Raw genomic sequence first — 20,688 nt, 5'->3', positions numbered from 1 at the left:
CTGTAACTGGATTCTACTTGCGGCTCCATTTTATTCTTCACCACTTAGTAAGTGTCTGATAAATTTGAAGACTCAAACCACCTCTGGCTGCTGAAGCAGAGCATTCTCTCTCTTGCATACCACTGCCCTCTTCCCCAACCCAATAGCTCCTGTATCCACCTCTGCTGCTCCTCAGAGCTCTCCCAAGCGGAACCAAAATAAAATTGACCTAATTCCTGTCAGTTTGACTAATACCACAGGGTTCTCATTAACATCTGTAAAAACTGACACAGCTGTCCTCAGTTTTTACTCTGCGGAATAGGAAATCTCTGGGTGGAAGCACAAGTACTGGAGCCATCTGGCTACAGTCCACAGAGCCTTGCATCCGACGAAGTGAGCTGTAGCTCACGAAAGTTTATGCTCAAATAAATTTGTTAGTCTCTAAAAGTGCCACAAGTCCTCCTTTTCTTTTCACAGAGCCTTAGTTTACCCTTCTTCAGTTTTCTTTACAAACAGGCAACCTAGAAGATTAACTCTCTCTTTGAATGAAAGCTTAGATTCAGCAGAAGTCAAAGAGCTCACCCAGGAAAGCTGGAAAACTTCTAAGTTATTTACAATATGTAAAATCAACTGCCTTGTTCTTAACAATATACGTGGAGAAATGTGCCTGAAATCAGACAATGCTAAAACCTTTTCAGCATTTAAAACAAGTAGAGAATTTTACACTAGGTCCTTGTTCTAGCACAGTGCCTAAAACCCTCACTATTAGCAAGACCAGAAGCATTGTTGGGTCTGAAGATCCCTGTATGTTGCTTCAAATGGGAAAGGTTCGCCATTGTTGCTTTCCTGTTATTGTTACAAACTGAAAGCCTCCGTGCCAGGGAAACCTTTTCCTTCATAAACTATCCGGAAATAAAAATACACTAATCTGAGCCTGTCGACAGACACCGCCTGCTTCAAAAGAAATGTATGGAGCCTTAAGAAACATTCCAACAATCCCATTCCCTTTGTCTCAGAGACCTACCCAGGTATCCCAGCTGTTGCCCGTGTCTCGTCTTTCAGCAGTGACCCTGTGCCACTCAGCCGATCCTGCCGGCGTTGATAAAGCTTAGAGGACGCCAGCCCCCGAAGTCTCATGCCAGCCATAGCACCAAATACCACTGTGAAGGGGAGTGCAGAAAGACAACTGGAGAGAACAGAAGCACTGAAATTTCAGTGAGTCACCTTCCTTCTGGGAGTTTTGCTTAGTTCTCAGAAGTGCTAAATCAGGACAGACAGAATCCTGCCCAAGTGCTGCTTCTTACAAATTATCTGCCATTCTGTTACAATTCTAACAAACCAGATTTTTTCTTTCCGGTATGGCCCACTGAAGCCAGTGGGTAGGATCAGCACCAGAGATTAATTCTGTGTCAGATTTGCACACTGAATCTACACATGCTCCATTTTCCAAGAGATGAATTTAAAAATCTCATTCTTCAAGTAACTCATCCACTTAAACCAATAAAGCTCCTCAGTCAAACCAGAACAGAACAACAGTAGAAATGCAAAAGAGGTCAGTGATCTCCGAGCAAAGAACTTAGTCCTTTTCTGCAGACTAATATCAGATCCTGGCTACACTAAGTTTTGTCCCCTGAAAGATGGTGCATCATACAATATGAGATATGTACGATGTATGTACGATGTCGCAATGAGCAGAACCCTTCACTCCATGTTGATAAAGCATACCCCCAACAGCAAAAGCATGAAGATTCTTGCTCTCCAGATACACTGCAGTCTGCAAGAATTGCATTCCATGCAAGATCAGGAAGCTGAGAAAAAGAACATACTTTACATTCCAGCCTCCAGAGCACTCACTTTGCTGAGAACTGAGCAGGGTTTCAGTCAGGCGCCCACCCTTTACACCACTCCTGCCTCCCACCCTCTAGAGGAAGAGAGGATCACATTACACAAATGGCTCTTAAAAAAAAAAAAAAACAAGCAAAAAAAAATTCTGAGACTACAAAAGTCGATTCCTTAAAGGAACAAAAAAACAGAGTAGAGGATGACAGGAACATCCAGGCTAGAATATCATCACGTCAGAAGAAGCACAGTCCAAGAAAACCAATCCAAGGGCCATTATAATCTATGGTTTATTTATTTTACAATAAATGATGAAGAGAAAAAACAGGGGATTTTCAAGTCAGTAATGAAATATTACATATATCATATCTACAGTCTGAAAAGCTCTTGAAAAAAATATGAGAGGATTCAGAGTAGCAGCCGTGTTAGTCTGTATTCGCAAAAAGAAAAGGAGTACTTGTGACACCTTAGAGACTAACAAATTTATCTGAGCATAAGCTTTCGTGAGCTACAGCTCACTTCATCGGATGCATTCAGTGGAAAATACAGTGGGGAGATTTATATACATAGAGAACATGAAACAATGGGTGTTACCATACATACTGTAACCAGAGTGATCACTAAAGGTGAGCTATTACCAGCAGGAGAGTGGGGATTGGAGGGGGGGGGAACCTTTTGCAGTGATAATCAAGAGCTACTAGAAATGGCCCACCTTGATTATCACTACAAAAGGTCCCCCCACTCCCGCTCTCCTGCTGGTAATAGCTCACCTTAAGTGATCACTCTGGCTACAGAGTGTATGGTAACACCCATTATTTCATGTTCTCTATGTATATAAATCTCCCCACTGTATTTTCCACTGAATGCATCCGATGAAGTGAGCTGTAGCTCACGAAAGCTTATGCTCAAATAAATTTGTCAGTCTCTAAGGTGCTACAAGTATTCCTTTTCTTTTTATAATGAGGGGAACGATTTTCATAACTGTTTAACAGGCAGTGACCAACAGTGGTCCCTTCTGACATTAAAATTTATGACAGAAATAGTTTATACTGTAATTGAAAAAAAAACAACAAAAAACAGGCAGAGATGAAGAACATCATTGTTTCAAAGAGAAGAAAGCAGCAGCATCCTCACCTTCAGTTCCTCTTACCTTCCCTCAAGTGTTTCAGTCTGCCTGCAAAGAATTTTTTTTTAAATTGCACTTGTGTTTTTTTTTATATTATTTTACTTTTTTATGGTGTATAATGAGGACCTGATTTTTTTTAATTTTCAAAATGGTGTTTTCTGCTTGCTTTTAACTTTAGAAATAGCAGGTATGCCAGCTCTAATCTTCCCTGGTATTGCTGAGGGATCTCCTAGGAATGTCTTGGAGGATCTATGTAGTTACAGCTGTTACCTTTAATTGAGGGTGAAAATGTGAAATAATTAACAAATGTGTTCTTTTTTCAAAATGTTAAAAGCCACTTAGATTTAAGACTAATCAACATGTTTTTGAACAGTCTGATTAAAAATCCCTTTCACACTATCACTATTTCTCTGGCACACCAGTCATCACAGTCTTTCACACTAGACAGGATCTGAACATCTAATGTAAAAAACAAATGTTGGTGGGGGAGAGAAGCTTTCAAAATGAACTAAACTGTTATTTAAATAATGTTTTTTAAAAAAGCTTTTGGGCTCTCTTTATACCTCACAGGCTAAAAAGAGCCCCAGCCCAGTTCTCCACCACCCCCACATCTGCAGGTCACCGTCAAGAGACAGGACTGATGTCAAAACATTATTAACAAATCACTGTCTGAGACTAAACTAAAAAGAAGGCTGCCACACTTCTCTTAGGCATAGATGAGTAGCTCCCAAGAGAAGCAGCTCAATGATGTCTGATAAATCTCTAAGGACTTTCCAGTGAGTTGAAATTTACTCAGCTAGCCTCAGAGGGCATGTTTAGATAGAAAGATAAAAAATAAGATTTATTTAAAAATGCATTTTTCAACCCAAAAGACTAAGAGTGGTTGTTCGTAATTCAGACAGACAAGCTCTGAATTAGCGCTCTTGTTTGTGGTCAGAACTCTTCTTGTAATTACTGAGGCTTGCTATACACTACTAATTTATGCCAATATAACTATGTCGCTCAGGGGTGTGGAAAATCCATATCCCTGACCAATGTAGTTAAATTGATATAACCCCAGTGTAGACAGTGCTATGTCAAGGTGAGAGCTTCTCCCTTCGACATAGCTTCCACCTCTCAGGTAGGTGGAGTACCTACACCAATGGGAGCAGCTCTTCCATCTGCATAGGTAACATCTTCACTGCTGCTGCAGCTCTATAAGTATAGTCAAGCTCTGACATTTGTACTCCATCTTCCCGATCACACTCCAACTCATTTTACTTGCAATTATATCATAAAGAGAATCACCATGAAGAAAATCACATGCACAGTAATATCTCCCTTTCCTTATTAATTAAAAAGCCTGTGGACAGATGCTGGCCTACCGAAATACTTTCATGGAAAGTAATATACTCCCTGCTTCTTATCTTAACTGGATTAGGGAGAATCAATGAGCATATCTGTAAATGCAGCTGCCCTTTTTCTTTTTTTTTTTTTTGTTGACTGCAGGAAGTACAGAGGAGTATCCAAATCCCAATGGGGCTCAAGTAAAATGATGACAAAGATAATGTACTAATACTTATTATACTAATAACACAGACGCATGCACTAAGGACCTTTTCTTAGACCTTTCAGAGTAACAGCCGTGTTAGTCTGTATTCGCAAAAAGAAAAGGAGTACTTGTGGCACCTTAGAGACTAACCAATTTATTTGAGCATGAGCTTTCGTGAGCTACAGCTCACTTCATCGGATGCATCCAATGAAGTGAGCTGTAGCTCACGAAAGCTCATGCTCAAATAAATTGGTTAGTCTCTAAGGTGCCACAAGTACTCCTTTTCTTTCTTAGACCTTGTCTGCAGTTGGAAATAAGCGTACATATTTTTCTGTATTGATGTAGTTTCAATAACAAAAGCTATACTATAAAGAGAACACAGGCATTTTTACCTGTATGTTTTCTAACGTAAAACCACAGTACTAAAAACAAGAGACAAACCTATTTTCCAGTCTATTTACTTCGTGCATTTGACAGCACTTTGCTTATTGTCAGTTTCACTGTTTCTCCTTTTGTTGGAGTGTTTCATTGTTTCTCTTTCATACAGCATCCAGGGAGGAAAAAAGAATTAATAAAAGAGGGGAAAGTGATTGAGAAACCTTAAAAATTATAAGGGAATACAGGGATAAGAAGAGTACCTGAAACCATTTAACTTTTTTTTTTTTTTTGAAAACTGACCAGATTTCTTGTATATGGTGTCCCTTTAAAGACAACCTTCATCAGGCAAATGGTATTCTTTGCTTTTGCTAGCCCTTTCAGAGGTTGCTTAAAACACACTTCATTATACTTTATATGTACATAGCGTTTTTCACCCGAGATTCTCAAACAACTTTACAAGTTTTAATTATGAGATTTCATGTTGCTTTAAACAAACTAAACTATAAAGAAAACAGGTTTCTCCAGTCTCTCTCTGTTCTAGTATATTAGGATGTTACTTGTAACAGTAGCTTGTATTTTCGGCCAGAAGCGATTTTTAAATTGACCATATCCTTTTAAACTTCACACTGTTCACAGATCGGAATTTGTGAACAAATCTGACTGCCACTGGTTAACTAAATGACTCCACTTCTCAATGCTGTGGTTTAGTAATCTATAAAATGATATAGCAACTAATTAGGATTATATTCATTTTACAGATTAGTAAACCAAGGCAATGAGAAGTGGAGTCATTTAGTTATCAGTGGCAGTCAAGATTATTAGTCACATATTCCAATTTACCCACCCCGTTATCTTTTTTCCTCTCATGATCCCAAATCCCAAAAATCTTTTGCATTCTCTGTTTCAGCCCAGACCCTCCCACACTGTAATAAATGATAAGTGTAATACTTAAAAATGCGTTGTTCAATATACAACCAAAGCAGTCATTTACATTTGATACTTTCACATTAAAAACCACACTTATTTATATTATTGAAACATGTCGGAGGTCCTATTATAAACCAGGACTCTACTGTGCTAGGCACTGTACAAACAGACTGTCCCTGACCCAAAGAGATTACAGTTTAAGTAAAAGTACCATGTATACGTTCTTATTGTAATTTTAATTAATTGGACATCCCCCCTACTCAAGGGCATGGGGTAATTAAATAAACCTTATTACTGCAGCTAATTACATTCAGAAAGTTATCTTCACCACTAGAAGGGCTAGAACCATTTTTAACATGAAAATTCAGTTACTGGTTTTTTCCCTCTGCAATGCTTTCTTTTCTATCTCTCTTAGGTATTGATATAGCACCGATAATTATGGAACCTAGACAGCAAGTTCTTTTGTACCCTTTTATTTGTGTTCTTTCTCCCTTTCTTTCCACTGTGTCAGCACTATCTCTTTCTCAGTCTGTTTAATTTCCTCTTTCTTCCAGTGCCACAGAACAAGATCATCCAATTTTTAAACCAAAAAGCCATTTATGGTATTTTCTTAGCTCCAGGTGTGTCCACACTGATCAGTACTATGTAGAAACTCAATTTTGGACCAGTTCATCCTGTTCTACAGTACTTGAATCCCAACAGCTCCAGAACTGAAAAAGATTGTAACTTGCCTGTACTGTATATTCCAAAGAGACTAACTACTATTTTGCAAATGTCATACAACACCTTGCCTTCAGTAGTAATGCAGTGTAGAGCAGAGGTTCTCAAACTGGGGGCAGAGCATGGAATGTATTCTGGGGGTATATGAGAAACTTTGGGATAAAAAACCAAAAAACTTACTGTACACATTCAGAGCTGGGCAGCTGGATCTCTGAAGGCAGCCACCCAGTTCTGAAGGCAGCACCGCCACCAGCAGCAGAGAAATAGGGGGACAATACGATACCATGCCACCCTTAGTTCTGCGCTGCGGCTGGTGGCAGCACTGCCTTCAGAGGTGAGCACCAGGCCAGCTGTTGCCGCTCTGTACTCTGCCTTCAGAGCTGGGCAGCCAGAGAGCAGTAGCTGCTGGCTGGGCACCAGGGGCGGGGGAACTACTACAGACACAAAGAAGTGGAGGCATGATCAAATAACCCTTTGAAAACCACTACTCTAGAGCCGGGGCTGTGAAGTTGTTTGCTGGGGGTTGGAAATCTTTCCTGTGTTCACCCAGGACTCAATAATGCAAGGAGATGAGCAGACCTACTGACCTCTCACATGTTTAAAATTAAGCTTATTCACTTTGCTGGACTGGAGCCGGAGTGCTCAGCACATTGAAGGATCAAGTCCCAACTTCATTATTCTTTTACTGAGAAAAAACCCCAGTTAACACAGAACCATAATAAATATTTGTCTTTGAAAAATTGTTCTATGGCAGAGGGAGCAATGGAAGCCATGAAGTTATACATTTTCACAACTGACAAGTTTTCCAGGTTAATTTTTTTTCAAAACATTAAACAATAGGACACCCACATGTCTGCGCGCTTCACTATTTGGAGGTTCCTGCCAAAACCCACTCTATAAAAGAAATCCAAGAAATTAGCCATTTGTATGATCTTTGAGAGGGGAAGAAATTAAAAATCCTACATTATTTTAGGGAACTACACACATTACAGTAGCTTGTGTACTCTGGAATGTTCCACAAAGCCTTATGGTATAGGTCACATCATGGCACTGAAAACAATGTTGATGCCTTAAAAGGCAGGGCTCTGAATATGCACAAGACAATAGCACAAAAGGGTTTAATTAATGTATTACCATGATCACTGGATTTGGCAAACTGGATTGGATGGGCCAGGCCACCCAGAGAACCCTTGCTCTAGACAAATTTTTTGGTGGCCTCAGAGCGTGGCCACCAATTTTTGCTCTCACACTTTTCCCTAAAATACTTAATTAGCTTTAGGAAAAACAAATAAATATACATATATACACATGTCCAAATCATTGTAATTTATTTATTGCTAGTTAGTAAGTCTGTTATGAAAAAAGAAAAGGAGTACTTGTGGCACCTTAGAGACTAACCAATTTATTTGAGCATAAGCTTTCGTGAGCTACAGCTCACTTCATCGGATGCATAAAGTGGAAAGTACAGTGAGGAGATTTTATATATACACACAGACCATGAAAAAAAATACATTGTAAGGAGAGTGATCACTTAAGATGAGCTATTACCAGCAGGAGAGTGGGGTGGGGGGAGAGAAAACCTTTTGAAGTGATAATCAAGATGGGCCATTTCCAGCACATTTCCAGGAGTTAACAAGAATGTCTGAGGAACGGTGGGGGCGGAGGAATAAACAAGGGGAAATAGTTTTACTTAGTACAATGACTCAACCACTCCCAGTCTCTATTCAAGCCTAAATTAATTGTATCCAATTTGCAAATTAATTCCAATTCAGCAGTCTCTCGTTGGAGTCTGTTTTCGAAGTTTTTTTGTTGAAGGTCTGTGTGTATATATAGGTTTCAGAGTAACAGCCGTGTTAGTCTGTATTCGCAAAAAGAAAAGGAGTACTTGTGGCACCTTAGAGACTAACCAATTTATTTGAGCATGAGCTTTCGTGAGCTGAGCTGTAGCTCACAAAAGCTCATGCTCAAATAAATTGGTTAGTCTCTAAGGTGCCACAAGTACTCCTTTTCTTTTTGTGTGTATATACAAAATCTCCTCACTGTACTTTCCACTTTATGCATCCGATGAAGTGAGCGGTAGCTCACGAAAGCTTATGCTCAAATAAATTGGTTAGTCTCTAACGTGCCACAAGTACTCCTTTTCTTTTGGAGAATACAGACTAACCTGGCTGCTACTCTGAAATCTGTTATGAAAAGTGATATTAACAAAGTATCACTTTTCACAGCAGACTTACTCAGCCCCGCCGAGCCTGGGGACAAATTAAGCCCTAGATGTGGGGGGCAGGGTGTCAGGGGAGGCAGTGGGAACATGGGGGTTGGTGGGTGGGGAGCTGGGAGAGGCAGCTGTGGGGGGGGTGGGTGGAGGGTTTGGAACCTGAAACCCCATGGCCAGAGCCTGGAGCCTGCCGCCACACAGCCAGAGTCCAGAGTTGGAGCCTGAAGTCCCTCAGCCAGAACCTGCTTCCCCACCACCCCAGAGCTGAGGTCCAAAGCCTGAGCCCCACTGCCCCGGGAAGGTGGGGAATTTACTGGCTGCCTGCTCCTCCAGCTGCCCCAGAACCTGCTGCCCAGGTGTCTCCAGAGGGGGGCAGAGCCCAATCCCTGCCGGCAGTCCCAGCAATCAACATCAAGCCAGTACATTCAGGAGGAAGGGGAGGGGAAGGGGCCACTATTTTGCCACCCACCCCATCACAGCCCAGGAGGCTGTGGCTGCAAGAAAAGCCCCTGGTGGCCAATGTTCCCTCTAATTTTTGACAGGCCGTGTGTGCAAAAAATTTCTTCTGTGCAAATTATTGTGCTTCTATGCAAATTTTTGTGCACGCGGTGTTTCGCCGTGTGCTCAGGGTTTAGGATCTGTGTGTGTGCACACACGTGCACAGCTTAGAGGGAACAGTGCTGGTGGCTGCATTTGAGAAACACTGAAGAGTATCAGAGTAACAGCCATGTTAGTCTGTATTCGCAAAAAGAAAAGGAGTACTTGTGGCACCTTAGAGACTAACCAATTTATTTGAGCATAAGCTTTCCTGAGCTACAGCTCACTTCATCGGATGCATCCAGGTTTTCTCCCCCCGAACCCCCCAAAAAAAACCCACTCTCCTGTTGGTAATAGCTTATCTAAAGTGATCACTCTCCTTACAATGTGTATGATAATCAAGGTGGGCCATTTCCAGCACAAATCCAGGATTTAACAAGAACGTCGGGCGGGGGGGGGGTAGGAAAAAACAAGGGGAAATAGGTTACCTTGCATAATGACTTAGGCTTGAATAGAGACTGGGAGTGGCTAAGTCATTATGCAAGGTAACCTATTTCCCCTTGTTTTTTCCTACCCCCCCCCCAGACATTCCCGTTAAACCCTGGATTTGTGCTGGAAATGGCCCAACTTGATTATCATACACATTGTAAGGAGAGCGATCACTTTAGATAAGCTATTACCAGCAGGAGAGTGGGGTAGGAGGAGGTATTTTTTCATGCTTTGTGTGTATATAAAAAGACCTTCTACACTTTCCACAGTATGCATCCGATGAAGTGAGCTGTAGCTCATGAAAGCTTATGCTCAAATAAATTGGTTAGTCTCTAAGGTGCCACAAGTACTCCTTTTCTTTTTACTGAAGAGTATGGCACTCCCCAGGTAACCCAAAAAAGAAACCCACAGAGTTTTTTCAAATAGCACAAAATAACTTCCCTTTCCCCTAAACTTGAATGATCCTTGCCTCATGTGGAACATATCATTTTAAACTTTATCACACACTGTACCTAAATGACACAATCAGCTTGGCTCATAGTCTAAATTCTTCCCAGATTTACCTCCTCTCTCCCCAACCCCATTCAAGAGCTGGACAGATGCTCACCAACAATGACAGAATTTCTAACACTTTGAGCTTAATCCTCTTCTAAGGAAGTGGAATATATACACAACATGTCTGTGGTATATTCACATGTTACAAGAGCCAACACTGAGCCCACGAAGTAGCAGCCGCTGAGGTTCTGATAAAAAAAAAAATCCCATTCTGTAACAGACTGGAGCAGCTAATATATATACACCAAATACACCCACATAGCCACATCAGTCTATCATCATCCATTGTATAAAATGTGGGTAAATGTTCATAGTTTGGATATGAGCATGTGATAATTATTCACGATATTATTCTTTCCAGTATCTCCACAATGGGATAGGTACTCTACAAATCACAGAAGACACAGTCCAAGTTTACACTCATGGCTTTCTCTATTCTTTGTACTTAAAAAATAAATTTATCCAGACTCTCTTAACTGTTCTTAGCTGTGAAAAGAAGTGATGGTTAAAAACCACTGCAATATAGTAGGGCTAAGGACACGAGGATTCAGTACGAAATAATTCCCACAATGCACCATTTTAGAAGTTCATACTCATATTTAATGCTTTTCACCTTCAAAACACTTTGCAAAATAAGTAAGTTTTTCATTTTACAGAGGAGAAAATGCGGAAGACCGGCTACATAACTTGCCTAAATCCTCCCCAAATGTTAGAGCTAGGATTAGAACTACCAAGGGCTCAGGTTCTCATCTCATTTACACTAGTACAAATTTGCAGTAACTCAACTGACTGGTGAAAGTGAGAGGGGTACTGGGCTCAAGATGTTCATCTGTCAGTTCTGTGCTCAGAACACCTACCTCCAAGACTCAGGGCCAACTGGGCAGAGCCAGCTGCCCAGACCCAGAGCAGAAAGGATCGCAGATGACAGCATTTTATTGGAGGAAAGAGAACTGTATGTATAAATAAGTAACAACTGTGAATTACATAACTGCAATTCAGTCTCAAGCTTCATAAACTGTGAGAGTAAAGCTCCAGTCACCGGAACCCCACCCTGGAATTAAAGCTAGCGTCAGTTTAGACACTGGGGCGGTAGTGCACACTTTACAAATACAAACACAAACCTTCAGCTCCCTCTCCTGCCCAGCTCTCCCGAATCCTGCACTTCTGATCCTTGCCTCATTCCTCTCCCCGTACCCTGCCCTCTTTCCCCACCCGCAGGGCATATTGAAGATCTGTGGTCCCATGAGCACACAGTACAGGGCGCATGTATCGTCTTCTCCCGTTTCTGAAGAAGGCTCTCACCGACTGACACTCGCAATACTCCAAACGGGCCAGCCGTGTGCCAGAGGACAGAAAGGCACTGGGCTCCTCCACCCCTGAGTTTGGCCCCTCACCACCAAGCGCAGGCTGCGCTGCCTGGGTCCTGCCTGCGGGGCCGCCAGAGCCCCCCAGGAACGCAAGCGACCTCCCCCTGGCCGCCCCCCGGGAAACAGCCCAGCTCCCCGCGGGGCCAGGCGTTTACACAGGTGTAGCGCCGCTGAGTTCCGCGCAGCTATTTCGGAGTGACCCTGAGGGCAGGCGGGAAATCGGGGCCCGCTGGGCAGCTGGAGGGGGCGGCGAGCCAGGGCGCCCTCTGGCCCCTTCCCAGGCCCGGTCGCAGAGCCCCAGCCAGGCCGAGCCCCGCACACGCTTCCCCTGCCGCCCTCGGGTCCGCCCGGGGCGAGCGACCCCATTCCGGGGGGAGCGTCCCGCTCTCCATTACCTGCCCGTCATGGCGCCGCCTGGCCCGGCCGGGGCTCCCAGGGGCTCTGACGGGACCCAGCGCCTGACACCGGCCGGAGAACGAGAGAGAGCCGGCGGCCAGCCCTGGAGAGAAACCCCGCCCTGGCCGGCAGCGGCCTCCCTCTGCCTCTCCTGTAGTCCCCTGTGGGCGGGAGCCGCCGATCCGCTGGCTCCGGGGAGCGCCTCCAGCCCCGCACATACATTTCCTATAAAGGGAATGAAACGAGAGATGATGAAACGGCAGGGGCTGGACTCGCCTCCGCCACGGGAGAAACCGTCCAGGAATCAAACCAGGGGTCAACACCTCCCCATGATCACCCCCCTCCAGGAGAAGAGGTGACACCGCCCAGGAACCAACCCACCCCCTAGGCTCCCCCCCGCTCTGGAGAAAAGAGGAGACGCACCCCAGGAACCAGCTCACCTCCCGGGATCAAACCTTCCCCAGGGAGCAGGGGAGACACCCTTTAGGAACCACACCACCCCCAGGGATCAACTCCACCCCCCCAGGAAACATCCCCAGGAACCAGCCCACCCCCTGGGAACAACACCCTCCCCCCCAGGAGACACCTCCCTTGGAACCAAATGACCCTCCCAGATCAAACTCCTCCCCACCAGGGAGACACCTCCAGGAAACAAACCACCCCCAGGGATCAACTCCACACCCTGCCCCCCAGCCCCGGAGACATCCCCGGGAACCAGCCCACCTGCTGGGAACAACACCCCCTCCCCCCGAGACACCCTCCAGGAACCAAACCACCCTCAGGAACCAGCTTCCCCCCTGCCCCCCAGGGTGGCATCCCCAGGAACCTGCCCACGCCCCGGGAACAATACCTCCCTGGGAGACACCTTCCAGGAACCAAACCATCTTCAGGGATCAATGCCCCCCCTCAGGGAGATACCCCCAGGAACCAGCCCACCTCCAGACAGAAGGGGACACACCCCAGGAACCAGGCCCCTCCCAGGATCGACACCCCCCAGGAACCAGCCCACCCCCAGGGATTGATATCCCCAGGAACCAGCCCTCCCTCCAGGGATCAACTGCCCTGGGGAGACACGCCCCAGGAACCAGCCCACCCCAGGGATCAACCCCCACCCAGGGGAGAAGGGGGGGTACCCACCAAAGATCAACCCACCCCCAAGGATAAACCCCCTTGGGGGGAGACATTCCTCTAGGGGAGAAGTGAGATAAACCCAGGAATCAAACTCCGCTCCTGTGAGAGGAGAAACTGGGAACACAAAAATACAGCCAGCCCCAGGGATCAAACCAGTCCCCTGGCCCCCCTCAGTGAGGGGAGATGTGAGGAGAGTTCTCTCACCAGTCCCTGGGGAAACAGCAGCTCCCAGATCCAATTCCATGCAGCCTGATCAGATCTCTCTGCCCAGGCAAATATAGACCACATCTCTGGGGGTCTTCCCACATGCACCCCAGGGTGCTAAGCACAGAATCACAGTTCCCAAACTGTGCTTCATGCCCATCATCTCCACTTAGTGGCTGAAGATCTCTTCCTGTGGTCCATGCACAGAAGGGGTTTGAGAACCTAGCAGTAGGAGGTTGACGTGTGAATCTGTGAGGGGATTTTGCCCTTCCAGAACTAAAAAGTTGGAAAACAAGCGGAGTCCATCAGCTGCCATAATCCTGGCTTCTCTCCTCCAAGAAGTAACCTGTTTCCCAAAGTCAACTGATTCTGTACAAAGAAAATTGCTGTGCTGACATGGGTAATGACAGAGGCTCCCCTCCAAAATTGCAAGTTACTTGCAGGTCTCCTGACTCCATCTCGCAACTTTGAGAATCTGTGTGGAGAATGCTGATTTGATAGCATTTTACATTCACTTTCCATAGATGTAAGTGACTCCACACACTGTTTTCCCCAGGAATTGATATTAGAGGGGGTGTTCGAATTTACAGGGAGGACTGGAAAATTACAAAACTGTCAACACAGCATGTAACTAGCTGACCACTGAGAGGAGAGATGGGGGAGTTCAGATGGGTGTAAGGAAATCAAGTCCACAGGATAAAGAGGAGACTGAGGGCATGTCTACACTACAAAATTATGTCGACCTACGTATACAGCTACGTATATGTATACAGCTGGCATACAGCTGATGCCGTAATTAAATCACTTTTACATGTCCACACTACGCTCCTTGTGCCGTCAGTGCACGTCCTCATTAGCAGTGCTTGCATCGATGGAGAGAACAGTGCACCGTAGATACCTATTTCACTGTGCAACTCACCACCATCTATTGCAGGGTGTTTTGGGAAGGTTTTGCAATGCCCCATGGGGCTGAAATGAGTCTCAAAGGGGTGACTAGGAACATGATTTCAACGTCCCATAATGCAGTGTTCTCCATCCATAATTTTATCTGCATTCCATAACATTTTGCGCCTCTTTTCCAAATACCTGCAAACCCGTGCGTCCCTCCTCACTGTCCACCATCTGTGTCAGAAGCATGGATCCTGCACAGCTCTGCGCTATTGTGATGAGCGTTGCGAGAACAGGGCACCTGATCCTGCAGTATTTTTGTGGTGCCCCGGGAACATGACAATTCCTTAGAGACTAGATTGCTGTGGGACATAAAAAGAAACAATTCAAAGTTTTTGCCATTCATGGAGCAGCTGGAGATGGTGGAGCACTGGTTCTGGACCCAAGAAACAAGCATTGACTGGTGGGACCACACTATTATGCAGGTATGGGATGACGAGCAGTGGCTTTAGAACTTTTGGATGTACAAGGCCACATTCCTGGATGTGTGTGCGGAGCTCACCCCAGCCCTCCAGTGCAGTGACACCAAAATGACAGCTGCACTGACAGCGAAGAAGTGAGTGTTAATCGCTCTGTGGAAACTTGCAATGCCAGATTCCCAAGTCATCAGTCAGAAATCAATTTGGAGTTGGGAAATCCACATGGAAGTTGTTGTGATGCAAGTGTGGAGTGCCATTAATCACGACCTGTTATGAAGGACTGTGACTCTGGGCAATGTGCAGGACGTAGTGGATGTTTTGCAGCAATGGTGTTCCCAAACTGCAGTGGGGCAATAGCTGGCACGCATATCCCTATTTTAGCACCAAACCACCTTCCCACAGAGTACATCAACAGAAAGGGCTACTTTGCTATGGTCATACAAGCATTGGTGCATCACCGGGGGGACACTTTACTGACATCAATGTGGGCTGGTCAGAAAAGGCACATGACAAGCATATCTTTATATGTTCAGAAAGCTGCAAGCAGGGATTTTCTTTCCAGGCTGGTGGATTACCACTGAGGACATTAAAATGTCAATAGTGATCCTGGGAGACCCAGCCTACCCAGAGGCCAATTTACAGTAAATCACAGGGTGCCCTGGCATGGGGCCCCCCAATGACAGGGGGCCTCAGGGCCAGGCAGCTGCAGGGGCAGAAGCTTGATCCTGCCAGCTGCTGGGGTCCTTCTGCAGGCTCCGCACGCACTGGCAACCAAGCTCCTCCCCACCTCCTCACCCTGAGCGTGCAGCGTTCCCACCACTCCCCCTCCCAGCGCTTCCCCCACCGCCAAACAGCTGTTTGTTGGCACTCAGGTAGTTCCAGGAGGGAGGGGAAGGGCGGGGCTGCAGTGCGCTGGGGGAAGAGGCAGAGAAGCAGGGGCAGGGCCTTGGGGAAGTGGGTGGAATTGGGGCAGGGCGGAGCAAAGGTGGGGCCCCCGCATTCCCCCTACACATACCCCCCCAGTTCCCTGCTGTGAGCTACTCAGGGCTGGGAACAACCCCACAACTGCAGAGCACGGCCCTGACTCCTGCACCTCCCACACACACCCTTAGCCCCCTGCCCTCCCTGACTCCTCCATCCTTCCACATCCCCACCCCCCATGCCCTGACTCCTGCATCCCCCACACATCCCCACCCTCAGCACCAAACGGGAGCTCCTGCACCTCCCCCCACCACATTCCCACCTGCACCCCTTACACCAAATGGGAGCTGCCTCAGATAAGCGCTCCACACCCCAACCCTGAGCCCCCTCCTGCATTCTAACTCCTAGCCAGACCCTGCACCCCAACCCCCAGCCCGCTCCTGCACCCTAACTGCCTCCCAGACCCTGCATCCCCAGCTCTGACTCCTGCACCCCCTCACACACACACAGCCCCCTGCCCTCCCTGACTCCTGCACTCCCTCACACACCCCCAGCCCTAACTCCTGCACCCCCTCCCCCACACACAGCCCCCTGCCCTCCCTGACTCCTGCAGCCCCCTCACATACCCCCAGCACTGACTCCTGCACCCCGTCACACCGCCCCAGCCCTGACACCTGCACCCCCTCCCACATACACAGTCCCCTGCCCTCCCTGACTCCTGCAGCCCCCTCACACACCCCCAGCCCTGACTCCTGCACCCTGTCACACACACCCCAGCCCTGACTCCTGCACCCCATCATACACACCCCAGCCCTGACTCCTGTGCCCCTTCACACACCCCCAGCCCTAACTCCTGCACCCCCTCCCACACACACAGCCCCCTGCCCTCTCTGCCTCCTGCAGCCCCCTCTCACCCCCCCAGCCCCCGGCCTCCCTGCCTCCTGCAGCCCCCTCACACACCCCCAGCCCTGACTCCTGCACCCCCTCTCACCCCCCCAGCCCCCTACCCTCCCTGACTCTTGTCCCGCTCCCGGTTCCCCACCTGCACTCTTCACACCAAACGGGAGCTGCCCCAGGTGAGCACTCCACACCCCAACCCCCTGCCCCAGCCCTGAGCCCCCTCCCGCACCTTAACACCAGGCCAGACCCTGCACCCCAACCCCCAGCCTGGTCCTGCACCCTAACTTCCTCCCATAGCCTGCACCCTCATCCCTGAGCCCCCTCCCGCACCCTAAGTCCTGGCCAGACCCCGCACCCCAATTTTTTTTACATTTTTTTTTTTTAATAAAGCGCTCTTATCCAAAGCACTTTACAATAGTTAGCTAAAGGTACAAACAATATTTGGAAAGATCATTAAGTGGTCCGCCGAGACCCTCAAGTGATTTTCAAGTGGTCTGTGGAAAAATAAGTTAGACTACAAAAACAACCAACGTACCTCACTTTATTTTCATTTACTTTCTATTACTTATAGGAGGAGGATGAAGAACAAAAGAATGAAAAATGGGTGGCGGAGATAAGAGAAAATGTTCTTTTTCTTGGCTGGGTCCCAAGGAGGGGCCCCAAAAATAAATCTGAGCACAGGGCCTCACTAACTCTAAATCCGCCACTGAGCCTACCCTTTACTCCCTTTATCCACACAAGTTGTAAACACTACATTCTCACTTCTCCTTGGGATTCATTGAGCATGGTGATAGTGCAGCCATGGTGACCATGGCCCTTGGTGGCTGGGGTGTTGGGGAAATAAGGGGGATACCTCACAGGCATGAGTATATGCAGACAGGGCAACTGAACTGAATACTGGCACCATTTTCTACAGGCACTGGTGATTTTAGCTGATATCTCACTCCTAAAGGTAATGGAGGCTGAAAGGAAACAGCTCCAGCTGCAGACTGGGGCCATATGCTGCTAGCCTGTGTGCTGCAATGGTGCGTGTTGAAATAATTTCTGGATGGAGCAGGAAAATATCATACCACAGTGGAAGAAATAAGGCAGCCCTCCACAGAAACCTTTGACAGATGATTGCAGGCTACTTCCATGAAAGTTTCCTCGAGATCTCTATGGAGGATTCATGGGACATCCCCGTGCACATACACAAACTGTTCCACAGGGCCCACTCTGCCTAGCTGAACAGGTGAATGAGAAGCAGACAGCAACTCTGCCTCTCTTGGTTATTTCACCTCTTCTAGCATAAGTAAAAAAGAGTAAATCAACAGATGTGTCCTGCTACTTTGGGGGTTCCACCCCTGCAATTTCAAAGCAAACTGCACATTTACTACAGGTTCCTTCCCCTGCATAATGCTCGCCTATGCTGGATTGTCTGGACTGCCCAGAACTCAAAAACAGGTCCTGGCTCACTGAACCCTGGATCCCCCGGTGACCTATTCCCCATACTCCGCCCCCTCTTCCCCCTCCTCACTGTTCACAGCAGAGGCCTGTGACTTGGGCACCTCCAAAGTATCCACGGGACTCTTGGGAGTGGTGGTGGGGTCTCATCCGAGGATGGCATGCAGTTCTCTGTAAAAGCAGCAGGTCTGAGGCTCCACAACAGAGTGATTGTTAGCCTCCCTTGCCTTCTGGTACCTCTGCTGCAGCTCCATGGCTTTCACACAGCACTGGTGTTGGTCCCTTTTGTAGCCCTTCTCCTCCATTCCCTAAGCAATCTGCTTGTAGATGTCAACGTTTCTACGGCTGGATCAGAGCTGTGCCTGCACAGCCTCTTCTCCACACAAACCCAGAAGATCCAACTCCTCCTGTGTACTCCAGGCAGGAGCGCGTCTACAACATGGAGCCGGCATGGTCAGCTTGGCAGTTGCTAGGCATGCTCTAGAGTCGTTAGATGAGCTCTCCAAGCCTGGCAAACAGGAAATGCAATTTCAAAATGTTGTGGGGCTTTAAAGGGGAGGCTTGGCTTCCTGGGTACCTGGCCGCTGGACAGCGGAGATCAAAATGGTGACCAGAGAGGTCAAGATGGGACAGTTTGGGACACTTTCTAGAGGCCACTAACAGATGATGTAAGTAACAGAATGTCTACACTGACACTGCATAGATCTTACTATATCAATCTAAACGCTGTGCATAAGACCTAAGCTGTCTCGTGTCAACCTAACTACATGTCTACACTAAAATTTCGCTCCCGCTGATGTAATTGCCTCACTACGTCGACTTAATAACTCCACCTCCACGAGAGGTATAAAGTCAATATCAATGTAGTTAGGTTGATGCAGTGTCAGTATAGACAGTGCATTGCTTACATTGACTGTTACTGGCTCTTAGAAGCCATCCCACAATGCCTCTTACTGGCAGTACAATCGGTACAACTGCTCCTGGTGAGGCTGCACCCCTCTCCCTCCCACCCCCGATACAAGGAGTGGACACACAAAAGCGATTTAAGTACTGCGGCAGTTGTGTGCCAACCTAACTTAGGTCAACATAATTTTGTAGCATAAACATGCCCTCAGATTCATAGCATGCTGCTACTGAGGATGGAGGAAAACACTTACAGAAGACTCTTTTGCATGATGATTAGATTGTGTCTCAGTCTGTCAAGCTACCAAATAGGTGTTATCACTTAAGACAGCTCAAACCACCCTTATTCTCTTGTACTAATGTTTGAGCTTTGCTTAGTGAGATAGAAATGTATTGCACCATGTTGTATCACGATGTGGTAATGCAATATCACAATGATCTGGCCAGGGGGAGGAGTTCCTGTCCAAATCCAATTTCTATTTTTTACTAATTCCCTGCAAGCTAATCAGGCAGGATTTGACACAGACATCAAAATAGGATTTTTCTGAAAAATTTCAGGCAGGTGATGGCAACTCTATGCTTGCTGAATTTCATGTTATGTAGACCTGTCTTGTTCCAATCATTTGGCAAAAACCTAGACTTCCACTGGTTAAACTAGGCTTTGATTGTTTCACCTGATTAATTATATGGGTGCAAAATGTGTCAGAACTTCCTTACTTCTGTTTAGCTTTAAGTTGATTCAGAATAGTTTTAAGTAGGTTTCATTATTAACTGCAATATGCCACTCCGACTGAAATAAGAATGTTCACGCTGGTTTAACAGAACCAATTTAACTAAACAAGTGCAAGTCTGTGTATAGAAAAGCCCTTACACACTCAACCTATCTATTTTACGTACTTATATGGCCCGTTACCATAGTGTCTGAATATTGTGCAATATTTAATGTTTTAGCCTCACAATTTCCCTGTGAGATATGGATTACCCCATTATACAGATGGGGCCTGTGATGTTGTCTGATTAAAATATAATTATGCCAACCATTGTTGCTACCACTGTAATATAATTGCAACGAATCTGGTACGTAGTGTAATGTATGGCCAGAAAAGGTTAAGAAGCTTGCAGGCTAACTAACCCAGAGCCAACCTGTAGAGTCATGTTAGAAATGGTAATTAGGGTCATTCAATGCTAGATAGACTAGAACTTTGAAATGCAAACCCGGTAGGTAATGTGTCTGATCCTTTGGAACTGGCAGAACTTTTTTACATGATGAATAAGATTTTCATTAATAAAAAGAAAAGGAGTACTTGTGGCACCTTAGAGACTAACCAATTTATTTGAGCATGAGCTTTCGTGAGCTACAGCTCACTTCATCGGATGCATACTGTGGAAACTGCAGAAGACATTATATATACACAGAGACCATGAAACAATACCTCCTCCCACCCCACTCTCCTGCTGGTAATAGCTTATCTAAAGTGATCATCAAGTTGGGCCATTTCCAGCACAAATCCAGGTTTTCTCACCCTCCGCCCCCCCGCCCCACAAACTCACTCTCCTGCTGGTAATAGCCCATCCAAAGTGACCACTCTCTTTAAAATGTGTATGATAATCAAGGTGGGCCATTTCCAGCACAAATCCAGGTTTTCTCACCCTCCGCCCCCCCCCACATTTTAAAGAGAGTGGTCACTTTGGATGGGCTATTACCAGCAGGAGAGTGAGTTTGGGGGGGGCGGGGCGGAGGGTGAGAAAACCTGGATTTG

The 20,688-nt window shown here is 46.4% G+C and overlaps 1 protein-coding gene across 1 annotated transcript in view; it reads right to left on the bottom strand.

The window, feature by feature from the left end:
• LIMS2 (LIM zinc finger domain containing 2) overlaps positions 1–12,527 on the bottom strand; it is a 57,174-nt gene extending 44,647 nt beyond the window's left edge. The window contains exons 1-2 of the mRNA XM_077826216.1: positions 12,500–12,527; positions 12,059–12,284 (exon numbers count right to left, since the gene is read on the bottom strand). Of these exons, the coding sequence (XP_077682342.1) occupies positions 12,059–12,069 (11 nt within the window). The 5' untranslated portion in view covers positions 12,070–12,284; positions 12,500–12,527. The remainder of the gene's footprint in view (positions 1–12,058; positions 12,285–12,499) is intronic.
• Positions 12,528–20,688: the final 8,161 nt, after the last annotated feature.

The sequence above is a fragment of the Eretmochelys imbricata genome, chromosome 9 (assembly GCF_965152235.1).
Source record: "Eretmochelys imbricata isolate rEreImb1 chromosome 9, rEreImb1.hap1, whole genome shotgun sequence".
Taxonomy (NCBI): domain Eukaryota; kingdom Metazoa; phylum Chordata; order Testudines; family Cheloniidae; genus Eretmochelys; species Eretmochelys imbricata.
This window is presented reverse-complemented; position numbering and strand designations above follow the sequence as displayed.